This window comes from Cyrtonyx montezumae, unplaced genomic scaffold (genome assembly GCF_038088225.1).
Source record: "Cyrtonyx montezumae isolate F1298 unplaced genomic scaffold, pur_monq_1.0 scaffold_3, whole genome shotgun sequence".
NCBI lineage: Eukaryota > Metazoa > Chordata > Aves > Galliformes > Odontophoridae > Cyrtonyx > Cyrtonyx montezumae.
Genome location: NW_027072034.1, coordinates 159,948,541 through 159,964,526, shown reverse-complemented (window position 1 = coordinate 159,964,526; position 15,986 = coordinate 159,948,541). Strand labels below are relative to the sequence as shown.

General features: G+C 42.3%; 1 protein-coding gene across 2 annotated transcripts in view; it reads right to left on the bottom strand.

Annotated features, from left to right (window-relative positions):
• Positions 1 to 15,986, bottom strand: part of EXOC4 (exocyst complex component 4) — a 406,844-nt gene that overhangs the window by 34,319 nt on the left and 356,539 nt on the right. For both annotated transcript variants that reach the window (XM_065743825.1, XM_065743826.1), the window contains one exon: positions 455 to 596. In XM_065743825.1, coding sequence (XP_065599897.1) covers positions 455 to 596 — 142 coding nt within the window. The remainder of the gene's footprint in view (positions 1 to 454; positions 597 to 15,986) is intronic.

Genomic DNA, 15,986 nt, shown 5'->3' with positions numbered 1-15,986 from the left:
GTAGTCAGAGACATCACAAAACTCGCCAGCCCTTTAAAAGTTCCAGCTGGTGCTTACCTTCTATTCCCCAGATTACCTTACTATTTGAAAAAGCAGTAAGAAAAGCTTTTATTTGCAATCCAAAACGCAATGGCTAATAAATACGCAGACACCTGTTAGGCTTTAAAAACACTGTGCAATTATCTAAGGACAAAGCCTCCAAAGAAACATTTTTTTCCTAGTTTCTGACACAAGATACAGACCCTTTTACAAATTTCCAGTGTTGAAATCTTGCCTCCTCCCCAAATTTGGCCATCTACAGTTATGGGACCTGGAATTTCAGGGCAGATCTTTGGCCTCTTTGATGCAAGGCAGGCAAAAATGCCACTCTCAAGTGTCAAAATGAGCCCACTGGACACAATCCTAACCTGTAGCTTCCCGAGCTCACCCCAATCCCCAAATTCTGGGCTGTTACCTGACTTCCAAATGTAGAACCAGCAGGCAGCGGTCAGCCATCTCTTGGAAAGACCTGGCCAGTTCACTCAGGGTTTGCAGGATCTGTTCAGATGTGGGAAGGTTTTCCATGCTGACATGGCTGTCCTGGCCAGGAGACATAGCTAGCAAAGGAAGATGGGATAAATCAGTGACATATTTCATCGATACCACTTGGCTTTAGCAACTATAGTATCCTGATTCCTTCCAGCCTAAGTGTGCATGTTCTTTTCTAGCTGGCTGTGCAATGAAGTCTATGATGTGGGAGTGTAAAAAGCAGCAAATTGCTCCTGCGGTTGGTTAAACTCCAGAATGAATCTGAGGGGTTTAATCAACCACCAGAATACATTTCCTTGGGAAGATACTGTTCTGTGAAATGGATTTCTGGAGCTGCAAAATCCAGGAATGTTTATCTTGCATTGCTTGGAGTGAGGGAAGAGCTGCTCTGGAGCCAAACCATAGCACCAACAAGAAATCTGATCCTATTTGGTCACCATAGACTTCCCTATGCAATATCAAGCAAACCTCTGCCTTCTCCCATCTGCAAAAGTTGTGGAAAGTAGAGACATTTTTATCATTTATTTCTCACTATCTCACTGTGAGACAGGAAACAAATACTATTTCTGCTTCATGGGCAGCAAACTCAGAAAAGAACTGTGGCTATTGGACAAGGCCATAGTAGTGAGATTGCTGTCATGTGTATACCACTCTGTAATAATGACCTACTCGGTCTAAATCCTTCGGATTCATCTCTATCACTCTCACCAAAATCTCTTGAAAAGACAGTTATTAAATATTCTACCCTAATTAGAGGAAGCAAACTCTAAATATCTGAGTTCAGGCTCTCAATTCAAGCAGCACTTTAGAAACGACTTTGTGTATAGGGTGATTAGCAGTGTTTGAAATTATGCAGACCTGCTTAGGCATCTCTCATCTGAATTAAATAGTGTGATGGCAAGGGATGTTTTGGCCGACCAAGTCTGGTCCCACGGCCTTGAGTAAATAATTGTATGCCATACTGAAGTCATTCAGATTTTTACCCTTCTCACTACCCTGAACAGCTCTTTCAAAACCTCACTTCTCCAACACTGATGTTAGAGGTTAGGATCTAATTCCCATCCTGCACTTATTCACTGATGTTTTATATTTAGTTCTGCATATGCCAGTGTTATTCTTTGATGGAGTCTTCCATCACTGGTATTCTGCAGCACTACAATAAACTCACTGAGTTTATTCCATCCCTTCTTCATCCTAGGAGCAACTCTCTGCACCCCCTCCAGGTTCAGTTATTTTTCCTCGAGCACTGATAACCACAACTGTGTGCTCTCACTACTGCCACAACAGGACCAGAGCTTTCCCATCTCTCCAGGAAAAATTTTTTTGTTCTGATATCTGATTTTTTTTTTCATGGTTGTTTCACATTTTCAGCTAATATTTGTTCTATGATCAACCTGAGTAGTGAACGTGTGCTACCTGCTGGCACTAAGAAATGGCTTGTTGTCTTGTTTTCTCTTGCCTTCACTAATGTTTGGTACATGATAAACACTCAGCCAGATACCAAGGCAGCCATGTACTATTTCCACACTGCTAAAAAGCTGTTGACAACAAACTTTAATTGTGATGGAGACTGATCAGATAAACGCCACTTGGCACTGTTTGTATAACCAGAGACTTTCATTGAAAGAAGAATCTATGTGGAGCTTTGGATGTGCTTGTAAAAGTCAGTACAACTTCAGATCCAGTCTGAGAAGCAAATTAAAAATGAGGAGACGAAAGTTCTGATGCATTTTGTCTGAAACAGCAGTAAACATATACAACAGATCTGTACAATTAAAGGAGTGTGACAAAGCAAAAGAACCAAACTGTGCATCCAATTTTTCCTATGAATTACAGCAGAGGAAAACCATGCAAGGACAAAGCCACGTTAAACACAGCTCCCAGAAGCAGCTTCTTTCAGCAACTCCTCCAATCACAGCAATATTTATGAAGTTTAATTTTAACAAACCTTTCTGCTTGGACATTTGTTTCCCTAGAGAGTGCCAGGCTTTTGGATCATTCTGGAGAATGGGGGAAAAAAAATCCATTTTTAGTCAAAAACTCTAAATATTGACAAGTTTCTATTGGTGTTGCTCCTGGAGGTGGACTTGCTGTTACAACACAGGAATGCTGCTGCAGTCTTGGGTCTGATTGTGCCAACTCGCTTCAGTAGTGGAGATAGATGGATCCATCATCTGAAATGCAAGAGTCAGCTAACTTCTGCAGCGGAGAGATATATGCATATTTTTCTCTCAAGAATTCATTTATGGCAATTTAAGTGAAGTGGTAATTGTATTTGTCAGTGGAGATAAGAGGAGGAGGGAGACAGGGGCAATCTGTGCTTTATTTAAAGCCTGAGTGCTTAAATTCTTCTGGGCATTCATAGTGGAAAGTTCTGGGTGATCCATGTCCCCAAGGTGGGAAGTTCTTTGTCCCTAGGTTGGGAAAGAAGACTGAGTGCTGATTTAGGAAGGTATATCCACTTCTCCCACGTGATATGAGGACCCTGCGGTACACTGTCAACTTTTTGAGATCAAATGACTTCTCCTTACTCAGACATTCAGAATTGACTGTCTCACTGCTGAGTCAGCCAAGGAGAAAATCCTGTTTCTTAAAGCTTTGTTCAGGAGATGTGAACCCACAGAAGGTATCTGTAGAAATGTAAGATAATCACAGCCTAAGGAGGTATTGAACAAAAACAAGGGCGACCCTGGACCCCATAGTAATTCAGTCCACCAGAACACACTCAGCCCTCTGCTTAAAGGGCAGAGGGAAACATCTCAAGCTGAAATGCTAGAAAAGCACCACCCCAGATCCACAGTCATACAAATCTTCTTCCCCTTCTCTTCCTTTGTAAGTACTAGGTCAAACAGTGAGCCCTTCTAGCCAACAAGATACCCAACGGTTGGGTAAGCAGCAGCGAACAACTTGCTCCTTAGTCCCTTATCATCCTGCAGCCTCAACAGATGAATTTCAGTTGTCTTGAGTTGTCTTCCTGTACTGCTGGATAACAATTACAGCTTTGTTTGGGATTTCTTTTAGCTTGCTGTAAGTACAGCCAAGATATCTCACTCTGAGGAGAGGGAACATTTCATTCCAAGAAACATGAGAAAAACAAACCTAACACGCTAGTTGTCACCCATGATTTCAATCATTTTGCAATTCAATGGGACACTGGTGCCTCTTGACAGATTGTGCCTTGTAAATCGATGGATGTAAATTACCAGACCTCTGGAATATTAAACAAAACCTGCCGTGTTGCCCATAAACAAACCTCTGTATCCAATCAAGGTCTACAATACCGCGTCCTGCTTGAGCAGAGCGACTGCTAACAGATTTGAATGATTTAATAGTGCTAGGAGAAAAATCAATCTAAGGTTACTGCCTCTGCTTTGGCTCTGGTGCAACCTGAGCCCGAGAAATAAACCTGCAACATGTTCACACTTTACATATAGTGCTATATGCCACTGCTTTACAGAGGGAAGAGGAAAGGTTCACAGAAACATTTTACAGCTCTGCTGGAAGAAAAACTCTTATTTGGGAAAGAGGCAATGTCTGAAAACCTTGCTGTGTCCCAGAGGTAATATCAGGGACCAGCTTACACCATTTCAATCTTTTATTTCTTACTCTCTTCCTCTCTGGAAAAGGAAATCCCAAAATAATCATAAGTACACACACGCAAAAGGAAACTGTTATTGGTTAAGTGCTGGACCATGCCTTTGGAGACTTGGGGTTAACTCCTATCTCTGATGGTGACTTTCTGGAGCTCAGGCATACTGCTTTCTCTCTCCATGCTTCAGTCTGCTGTGGGTAAAAGCTGGGATAAGTGTTTTGACCCATCACTGCTACACAGTCTGACTCTATGGTCTCCTTATCTCCTGTTCTTGCAGCCTTTAGAATCACAGAATCGTTAAAGCTGGAAAGACGATTAAAATCATCTACTCCAACCATCAACCCACGTCTATGACCACTCTAGATCATGGACATGGTCTGACTGTGGACATGGCCTAGGCTGCCTCCAGACTCACTGCCACATCTGTCCTTTTTTTTGAACACCTCCAGAGATGGTGACTTTACCACCTCCCTGGGCAGCCTGTCCCAATGTTTCACCACTTTTTATGAGAAGTTTTACCTAATATACAACCTGAACCTCCCACGGCCCATCAAGGCCGTTTTCTCTCACCCTATCAGGGAGAAGAGACTGACCTCCACCTTGCTACTACCTCCTTTCAGGTAGTTGTAGACAGCTATAAGCTCTCCCCTGGGCCTTCTCTTTTCCAGACTAAATTGCCTCCAGCCAAGCAAAAGCAATGGAAATCATTGGGGCATTACCTTTGCACAGCTACATGGAGATGGCTGCACTCTGCCCCAGCAGCAGGAGATGCGTTAGGATTTGCTGGAGATGAAAATCTCTAAGTAACTACAGAGAACCAGACAAAGCAAATCAACTAAAATGTTTTTCTTTCTGTGGGAATAACTATCAAGACCCTGCTCTCAAGCCACTTTTCTTTTCGTGGTTACACATCTTTCCTCCCACTTTGGTATTCTACTGCTCTTGAGATATCGTCTCAATCTAATTTAGAGTATAAGCTCTCCAAGGAGCAAGGGTCTTCTCTTTTTATCCTCTTGCAAAATGCTCTGCACACCTGTGGTGCTCAAGAAATAATGAAAAACAAAAACTACAGGCAACCCATATGGCCACTTGGACCAGTTCCTGGCTGCAGGAGTGTTATTTGAAGCTCTAAGGCATAGATCACTCACTACCTGCCTCTGAACGGGTCTGTTTGGGGATCTCAGAGCTGTGGCTCTGCAGAAAAGTAATGGAATGAGCCATTAAATCTGGAACTAGGTTTTGATTTTTTCCCAAGCTCATGAGATTTGTTTCAGAGGTACAGGAACGTGTACATCTATCTTTAAAATGGTAGATTTTGGCTCTGACATCCTTCCCCTTACTTTCCAGAAGTGTGTCTGAACATTTCAGCCTCTCAGGTACAGGTAACTACGTAAAATATTTATATAGCTATTGATGCACTTCTCCTTCTTTATACATTTTAAATAAAATTGTAGAATTGAAGAATCATTAAGGTTGGAAAGACCACTAAGATCATCCAGTCAAACCATCAGCTCATGACTGTGACTGCTCTAAACCATGTCCCTCAGTGCCGTGTCTACCCTCTTCTTGAAAACCACAAGGGATGACAACTCCACTGCCATCCTGGGCAGCCTGTTCCACCACCTGACTGCTCGAAGAATAAATTTTTCATAATATCCAACCCAAACTTCCCCCGGCACAACTTAAGGCCATTACCTCTTTTCTATCATAAAGATAAATATCAATAAGAGCAATGATATCTCTCAATACCTCCACATGCCTGGCATCCAGCACTTGGATTTTTGATGCTAGCTGTTTTCTTCACAAAGGTTCCAAAATGAAATGTGGTTCTGTAGTCTATCCCTGCTAAGGCAGCAACTCTGCAGGTCAGTGCTCTGATCTTCATTTTGATAACTTGGGGTAGGATTAATTCTTGTGCCCAAGAGCAGCAGAGCTGCTTACAGATGAGCCAGTGAGCAGAAGTCAGGACAGGCTGCACCTACCTAAGCTGCACCACTGCGTCTCTCATGCACTGGATCCAACAATTCTCTTTAAAAAAGCAAGTAACCCTGAGGTAAGAGAAGTTCTGAGATACAGAGAACATCTCTACTACATGCAGGTGGGATGACTATGCAGCTGACCATATCGATTGATGGAGAAACACGGGAAACAACAGGGATTCTCAACAAAGCAAAGCAAATAGCAAGAAAGGACAAACTTAAACAGGCAAGGACCTTTCAAACAGCAGACGTGAGGGTGGAATTTTCTAAGTACTCAGCACCAGTCTGGCTCACCTTTTACTGCAATTGTCAGAAAATCGCTCATCGATGTTGAAGGGGAAAAGTTATGTCAACTCTTTAAGGTGAAGCAGAACTAAAGAGCAAGCAAGCTCAGAGAGATTCCTACTAATATTAGCAATAGTAACATGACATACTAAGGTTGATGTTGTGTGGAGCCAGGAGGTGGACTTGATTCTTGTTGGTCTCTTCCAGCTTGGGATATATTATGTTCTATAGTATGACTGCTACATTAAAGTTAGAGTTCTGCTATGAATGAATCTGGTTCTTTAATGGAGGCAACTGGGGTCATATACAAAATACCATATGCATTATGGTTGGACTAGATGATCTCAGTGGTCTTTTCCAATCTTAAGGATACTGTGATTCTATACTGGAAGATCCTTACAGGATTTTCCCTGGCCAATCTTCTCAAAAATGGAGAAGGAAACAGAACTTGTCTGCAAAACCTGAAAAAGCAAGACAAAATCTGAGAGCATCCTTTCACATCTCTGTCCTATACGCCATGTTAAAAATCAAGTGCAGGAGATGGGACAATGTAACTGACAGTAAAAAAGCACTGCGACCTCATTTGCGATGAGTGCTGATAAGCAGGCTGGGCTCCAGCCCCCATCAGTTCAGTAAACACTAATGATGAGGAGAGCACAGACTGTCACCAGTGATAAAGAACAGGCTAAACACTCTATTAGTTTTTCATTTTGTGAATTAATGCTTTTTATGGTGTGTGTACACTCGCTAGTTAATGAATTGTCTCGTTAGAGCTGTCTGCAGAGCTCCTTGTCTGCCTCTGCTGGCAGACATAAATTTCATGAGGAAATTAGCACTTTAAAAAAGGCAATAACTCCTCTAAAAGTGGTTTGTTTTCCATTAGTTTCTGCAAATGTGCAGTTTCAAGTAAGGGATTATCATAGAAAAAAAGCCCATGTCCCCAAGCTGGAGGGGCAGGGCAAAAAAAATGCAGTGGGGGGTCTACCTCCATTGTACAATAACCTGCTGGAAGGTCTGGCTGCTGAACACTTTTAAATATTTTGCATTTAAGTCTGGAAAGGACATAGAAAGAAGAGGGAAGGGAAGGGAAAGGAAGGAGAGGGAAGGGAAGGGAAGGGAAGGGAAGGGAAGGGAAGGGAAGGGAAGGGAAGGGAAGGGAAGGGAAGGGAAGGGAAGGGAAGGGAAGGGAAGGGAAGGGAAGGGAAGGGAAGGGAAGGGAAGGGAAGGGAAGGGAAGGGAAGGGAAGGGAAGGGAAGGGAAGGGAAGGGAAGGGAAGGGAAGGGAAGGGAAGGGAAGGGAAGGGAAGGGAAGGGAAGGGAAGGGAAGGGAAGGGAAGGGAAGGGAAGGGAAGGGAAGGGAAGGGAAGGGAAGGGAAGGGAAGGGAAGGGAAGAAAAAAAGGGAGGAAAAAGGGAAAGGAATAAAGAAGAGAGGAGAGAGAGGAGAGGGAGAGGGGAAGGAGAGGAGAGAAAAAAGATTGTTCATTCAAAATACCTAAAAAGGGTGTTTTTTTAAATTTGTTTGTTTTAGTTTGTTTTTCCCCTGAAGGCAGCACAATAGTGCAGATGCAACTTAAAGCAAGAGAGCTATCTCAGCTGAAGACTTTGAATATCTAGAGATCTCTTTTAACAGGTCAGGGATTGCTGCTCCAGTGCTATTCAGCTATGAGAACTGTGTGAAATTTTCCCGTTTTCAGTACTTTATAATGTAACTTTCCCCTTCCTCCTCAACTCTTTTGAGGCCAAATTCAATTATCACAGAAGCAACTTGATTTAGAAACTTCCATCAAGCTACAGTGGAGCCAAAAATTCACCCCGAAGTGAATTTATTTCCTAATTAAAGTCAGCAAGAGCACTGTCACTGGCTTCAAGTGGGAGACCTTTTAAAAACTGACCACATATGTGAATGAATGAGCAAAAACGAGTGGAAGGAAAACAGGAAACCTCAAGACCATATGCACAGCAAAAGGCACTGTGTCCTTAGAGCTGACAGAGATGATTTCCTCTCAACTGTTAATAAAGAATGCTTCACAGCACTCAGAATACACATAATGTACATATCATCAAATTAATGACATTTCAGTGGTATTTGACTCCGAGCATGTTGGCTCAGCTATTAACTCAGAGATGAGCATGGGGCAGAAAAGACAAGCGTTGTGAAAATTACAGAAACATTTGCATGAACATGTGAAACGAAGCAGAGGGGAACTTCAGACATTTATGCACTGACTTGATGTGTGCTTCTCCCCAAACCTTTATTAGGATATGCCTTTCATGAACCAAAATGTTTGATTTCTGTGATAGCTGAAAGAATAAGACAGATGGGTGATGGTCACTTGTGTTAATATTAAAACAAACAAACAAACAAAAAAACCTACAAAGAGTTATCAACCTGCACATAAGGATCTATCAGAACTAGAACAGAAGAAAGTGATTTGTGTTAGGACACTTAAAATGAACCATGACTAAGCCCTTGAATAAAAACAGAGGGATCAAGATGGCACTGGCACAGGTTGCCTAGAGGTGGTGGATGCCTCGTTCCTGGAGATGTTCAAGGTCAGGCTGGAGCAGGCTCTGGGCAACCTGATTGAGCTGTAGTTGTCCCTGTCCATTGCAGAGGAGTTGACTAGATGGCTTTTTAGGGTCCTTTCCCACCCAAATGATTTAATGATTTTATTTTTTTGCTTCTATTCTTGCTTTGAAAAACAGTTACTGAACAGGAACACCTACAGCTCAGTCAGGTTGCTCAGAGCCTGCTCCAGCTTGACCTTGAACACCTCGTAGAATGGGGCATCCACCACCTCTCTAGGCAACCTATGCCAGTGCCTTACCACCTTTATTGAAAATAACTTTTGTTTCTTATATCCAATATAAGCCTCTCCTCTTCTGAAACCATTTTTCTTTGTCGTATCACAACAGACCCTGCTTAAGAGTCTGTTCCCTTCTTTCTTAGAGCCCCCCTTTAGATACTGAAAGGCCACTCTCAGGTCTCCCTGGAGACTTCTCCAGGATGAAGGAGGCCATATGGGAAGGTGAGAATCTGAATATCTGTGCAAGATATGAAGGGTTTTCAAATATAGAAGCAAATGCACTGGAAGGAGACAAACACAAAGAGGACATTATGCCATCAGGACTATTAGTTACATTATGTATCAGCTGCACTAGACTCACAGTCTGACTTCTCCACCATTTAAGAGTTATACTCTCCAAATCCCATGTGAATATAGCCACAGGTTAGACCAGAACAATCCCACTACCTGCTCGCTGTAGCCACTGTGCAAAGTGACTCACTGGTGATGTCAACAGTTGACGATGATTCTGAGTCCATCCACCTAGTTTTGGAAATGATTTTGCCCCAGCCCTATAGGAAGCTGTCACCTCTTAACATACAAAGGAGAAGCAGGAGGATTTACTGCTATTAATCTTTGACACCAATGAGTCATTCTCTTTAGAAGAGATAAACACATCCTAATGCATCAGCCAACTGGTGTGGACAGCAGGCTCTTTGGAGTTATTTCCACAAAAACCTTGATTTCCTGGTATTACTCATGAGGGATCCTCATTTTAAAATGGTTTGAAAGCACTGCTAATTAGGTCACTTATTTACATGACAATCCCCTGCGTTTAAGGCTGGTGGGTGGGAGGAAAGAATGCTGGAAGAAGAGTAATTAGTGTAATCATGATGGTAAGCTAAGTGCTGACCCCAAGGCACCAGATCAATACTGGGACTGCGTCCTGGTGGTGCGCTTACTGTCTGAGATAAAGAGCATCCAGGTCAGAAAAACAATGTCTCATTTTCTAACCATTAAATATTTGATGTAAAGTGTGGAGGCCGGGGAAGGAGTAACCACTTATCCATATGGACAGCCTCTCTGCAGACATTCAAGGGAAAAGGGGACTGAAAGGCATTGGGAAATGATTTTGACAAGAAAACAAGAGCTCTTAGATGGCTAATGACCACGCTGTTTTATTCCCGGGTATGCAGCAATGCAGACTCATATTTGAACTATCAAAATTTATCACCAAAATCATAAAACAAACCGAAATCATTTCTTAATGTTCAGGTCTTACAAAAATGGCCATTTTGTCTTCATGAGGCCATCAGTCCTCTGCTGGTTCAGATGGTTAAACTTACCAATTTGCAGTCCCAAATAAACTTTCAGTGGTTTTGTTCCTCCAGAAGCCAGCTCTACTAAGTCAGTACCAGCTGGACTCTTGTCCCCTGCCTGAAATACTCTGCTCAGCTCTTGTTCAGCTTCATGTGGTGTTAGGAGACACAAATTTGCTTTTGGATCCAAGACAATTCTGCTGAATTGGCACTTGGAGAAAAACAAAATAATCCTATTTTCATTTGTTAAGTCAATCCATTGAAGCTTGAGGCTCTAAGTGAAAACACATCTCTGAGCATTGCTGGTGGCTCTTGGAGTCATCCATACAACAACAAACACAACTTTGCTTTGGGATCCAAGACAATTCTGCTCAACTGGCAACTTGGAGAGGAAAAAAAAAATCCCATTTTGATATGTTAATTCAATCCATAGATGCCTGAGGCTTTCCAAGAGAAAACACATTTCTGAGCCTAAGCATTGCTGACAGCTCTTGGAGTCACTGGAATAAGGCTCACATACATTGAATGTCAGGATACTGTCAGACACTTAATATTTCTTCTCTGGTTGTCTTCTGAAAGGCCTCTGCACTCTTGGCACTGCTCCCTCCAATGGCCTTTTACCATTCAGGAGGGAGTAACTGCAGATGCCAAATCTAAGCTCTAAATATTATCTAAGAGTTTCCAACCTGTTTATAGTATCTTTCCATAAGTTTAAGCACATTTGTGGCTTTATTACAGCTACAAATGATTCTTAATTTGGTGATCAGATATGGTTTGGTTTGGACTTAACAGATCTTCATTCTACAGTGCTTGAGGATAAAAAAGTTCTTGTGTCCTTGCTCATGGAGTCCCAGCTAGGGAAACCCATGACTCAAGACTTGTTTCTTGACTAAAAAGACCCAGGCATGCTATAGACAATGATGGTATTTGCAGTAGGAGGAAAATGACTCTAGTAATCGCTGCAACATTCAAGAGACGTCAGACAAGGACCAGGATAAGGTATGGGATTGATAAGATCTGAGCCATGGTAATGTAAATATTACGGCCACTTCCTCAGATTCTCCTCTAAACCAAAAAAAGTCCAACTAACACCAGTCTGAACCAGCTGTCTCCAGCACTGCAAACACACTCAGCCCTGAAGAATGACTAGACAGCTTCAGGATTAGCCGCATTCATGGAACTTGAGATCAGCTCATGATATGGACAGAGTCAACTTGTCTATAAAATACCCCATGCACACAAAATAACTTTATCAAACAGGCTGAGGTGGCAGAGATGGGGAAAGATCCCCCCCCTAGGACACTGACATCTCCCTTCAAAGTGTGCACAGTCAGGATGGAAAAAAAAATAACTTTTAAAAGCTATTTTATGAAGGTCCAGAGCAGCAGAGAATGGGAACTGATCCCCTTTTCAGCATTTTCAGAGCAGCACTGACTGCCCAGGTAGTGGAACAGGAAAAAAAAGGTATTGGAAAATGAAACTGCTTAAGAAGCTAAATTGGAAAGCTGTCATTTAGACTAAGTTATATTGCAGCAATTGGAATTCATCAAATGATACAAGCACGCATGATTTATCTTTTGAACTTAATGGCAGATGTTTTACATTTGGAAGAAATTTGTGGCTTTTTCTGTTTTAGAAATGCAGTTTCTCTGAAATAATAATGCAGCAGCATTCACTTCTCCTGCGTGGGGTCAGGTATGCGCTGATCATCTTTAATCTGGCTTTTAAATAAGGCTCTCTATTAATAGAGCTCTACAAAAAAGTTCCTGTGAGCAATCAATACGGCAAGATGCGTTACAAGCTCGGTGTCTGAAAAAAAAAAAGAAAGCTCCAACTGGAGAGAAATACAGCCACATTTAAGAGCTGAATTCAGTTCATTAGAAACACCAGGGTTAAACACAAAGACCTGCCCGAGTTCACCACCGTGGTGTGGTCTGACTACAAAATGAAAGACATCAATTTTACCACCGCGTCGGCCCTGATTTTCATTTGTGCCGAGACCCCTTTCCACCACTCTGTCAGTAGAAAGGGGCCTTAAAGTGACTATAAATTATAGCTCCTTTACTCTGTCAGAGTGGTATAAAAGCGCTCTGCCATCAGTTTTCAAAGGCATCACTTTCTCAAGTGTTGCAGGACACTTTCTATTAGCCATCAAAACCTATTTCACTATGAGGAGGCTCACAGAACCACGCAAAGGGGAGGATGACCCCACAGGTACAAAGTGGTCCAGAATAGTCCTGATCCTATAATGGCCTTCATTAACCTTTCCAAAGTATTTTGGGATCTATGGCTGGAAAATGTAGTGCAAATGCTCTGTATTATCATTACTAAGAGCCAGCCAAAGACAGAAACCAGGAGTACTTGGCAAAAAGCTGTTCTACGAACCATTTTTAATTCCCCCTTGCTTTTGAATGAAGTTGTAGCTCACCAGAACTGCCACATGTCTGGAAGGTGAAGTGCTGCCCATCCACAGAAGAAATGGCAATGGCACATTCTGCACTCTGCCTTGTACTTTTGGGGTGAAAGCACCCCTAAATGGGAGAAAACAACTGCCTTTGAAAGCATTGGGGTTAAAGAAGTGATGAGACTGAAAGCCTTTTTAGGTACTTCAGAAGGACCAAACTCTGTCTTTGGCAACCTAACCCTAACCCTAACCCTAACCCTAACCCTAACCCTAACCCTAACCCTAACCCTAACCCTAACCACCCTAACCCATGTCCCTACGTAAATCTTTTCATTTTCTAACACCTTAAAAAGAACCACAGAGGCAAAACTACATCCTGATAGTGTTCCTAACCAGATTCAGCTGCCAAACAAGAACCATGCCCTGTCTGCCTGCAACATATACAAGGGAAGTCAATGATTCCCAGGCTTTCCCATTGGTGTCCTTGTTGGAATTTTACTTCTAAGCATCACTGCCTTTGAATCTGTCTGGTTCACAACCTCTTGTGAAACTGTGGCTTTGAATTTGGAAACCACAGGATTACAGTGCAACATGGTGGTGGGAATGATGAGTGTTACAAGAAAACTGAATACAACCTATGGCAGTAACGAACTCAATGCTGCTTTTTTGTACTTTGCAAGGTACAGTTTCAATTGCTCAGATGGATTAAAAAAAACAAACAAGATCCAATGGGAAAGGAGCAACAAGAGGCATTTATCTACCACTCCACATATTGGCACCTACATCTTTCTGATGTATTGACATCACTTAAACACTCTGCTTAAAGCTGTCACAGCATGCCTGATGGCAGAGGTGTAGGCAGGAAGACCATCCCCGCAAACAGTTGGTGTAAAATGGGGAGGGGGAACCACAGAGCCACATCCTTCCAGTTGGAAGGGTATGCAAATGCCCGATTTGAAAGAGGCTGTGATATTTCCATATTTATCATTAAACTTGCATGCACTTGGCTTAAGGAAGTGCAGTAATTGGCTCCATGCCTACTGCAAATTGCCCTCAGGTTTCCCATGCTTCTCGCCTAACACTGGATTCTTCCCTCCCAGGTAGGAAGGTCAGAGCACTGAACATCATGAGCACTGACAATAAAGTAATCACTGGCTTAGATTTGGTTTTAAAACAGTGTGTTTTGAGTCCCTCATACTTTTGAAGCTTTCTGCTAAGAGAAAGGATAAGTGTATATGCATGTGTGTGACTCTCAAGTATACCAAGATTCTCACTTAATGGTATAAATCCAGGACATAGGATGCTACAAAATGCAACAAGCACTCAGACTTCTTGTTTTTGGTTTTTTTTTTTCCTATTTCTACCTTAATTTCAGCATTCTCCTCATCAGACTTTTCTTTTTGTGGTGCTCCTTGACGGACTTTGAATACTTTGAATATGGAGTTCCACAATATATTACTGAAGAGACCCTCTGTTTGTGGATGAGGACATGACAGGAGAGATGTCTTTCTCAGGACTAATTCCAGAGTCCTGGCACAACGGCTAAGGTTCTAAAATTGTATTAAAAATATTCTTCATTAAGGATCAGAAGCAGAAAACACATCCAGCAACTGAACATGATATACTGAATAACATCTAAGTAGATGCAAGAGTATCTACTTCTCATTAAGCATATGCAAATATCTCGTACAAATGCAACAACTTCCAACAAACCATTGAGAAGAGAAAGGCAATCTTGTTTTGCTAGAGCTCAGTGAAAAAGTCATTTTGAACTCAATGTTGAAGGCAGTCAGTTGGTAACTGCTGACTAGAGTGATCTGAAGTCACAAGATGCCAACAGCCAGCTGAATTCAAAAGGATGGCTGTTACTCACTCAGCTAATGGCTAACCTTTTATCTTCCTACCTACACGCAGCATGCAACCAACTTAAAGATGCAAAGATGGCCCCATCTTCTTCATCATACATAGTAATTAATTCTTTGTAAAATATCCAGAGGGCTTCAGAAAGCTGAAGCTCTGGCAAGAGGAAAGGATTAGTATGTGTTTTATCTGCCCGTGGCAAGGCGGAGAAGCAGGAGAGGAAGTGGGGAGGAAACCCTTTTTCCATTTTCATATATAACCTATTCAGAACGTACATGACTTCCTCAATTAATTTATCCACTTCCAGCAACTTTAATCCTTAAATGGTTATTGTTAAAAAGAAGTTTGTATTCCCTCAAAAGACAAGAGAAAGAGAAAATTACTTTGTCATATCTGACTGGTTCAGAAAATATAAAATCCAATTCTGTAGCAGTGTAGATAAGGGAAGAGCTATGGAAGATCCATCAGCTTAGCAAACACTAAATAATGAAGAATGCAGAGACTGCCCAGCATGATAAAACACTCTATTAGTGAGACTGTTTTTAAATGAGTGATAATTGTGGCACATCCACAGGAAAATGTTATTGAATTTTTATCTGTAGTAAGGGGCTATTTGACAGCCAAACTGAAAAGCCACCAACGTACAGCCCCCTTTACAGGATTCCCCAAAACACCTCCCATACCTGACCAGCTCTGCTATGTGGTGTCTGAATATTTACAACTACGTCTGCAAATTGCCCAAGTCAAGGAAGTTTTTCTGGGAAAGCTACTAACTTTCTACAAGGAGGGAAAATGCGGTCACTACCACCACTTGTTGGCAGTTATGGTTTTTCTGGCAATGCCCCCAAATTCTGGACCCAGCCGCTCACTAAAAAAGCTGTGAGGGATGGCTGACATGCCAGAAGGCTGTGCTGCCATTCAGCGGGACCTGGACAAGCTGGAGAGCTGGGCAGAAAGGAACTGGATGACGTTTAACAAGAGCATGTGTAGAGTCTTGCACCTAGGAAGGAATAACTGCATGCACCAGTACAAGCTGGGGGATGAGCTGCTGGAAAGGAGCTCTGAGGAGAGGGACCTGGGTGTCCTGGTGGATAACAGGCTGGCCATGAGTCAGCAGTGTGCCCTGATGGCCAAGAAGACCAATGGGATCCTGGGGTACATTAAGAAAAGTGCTGTCAACAGGTCACGGGAGGTGATCCTCCCCATCTGCTCTGCCCTGCTGAGGCCTTACCT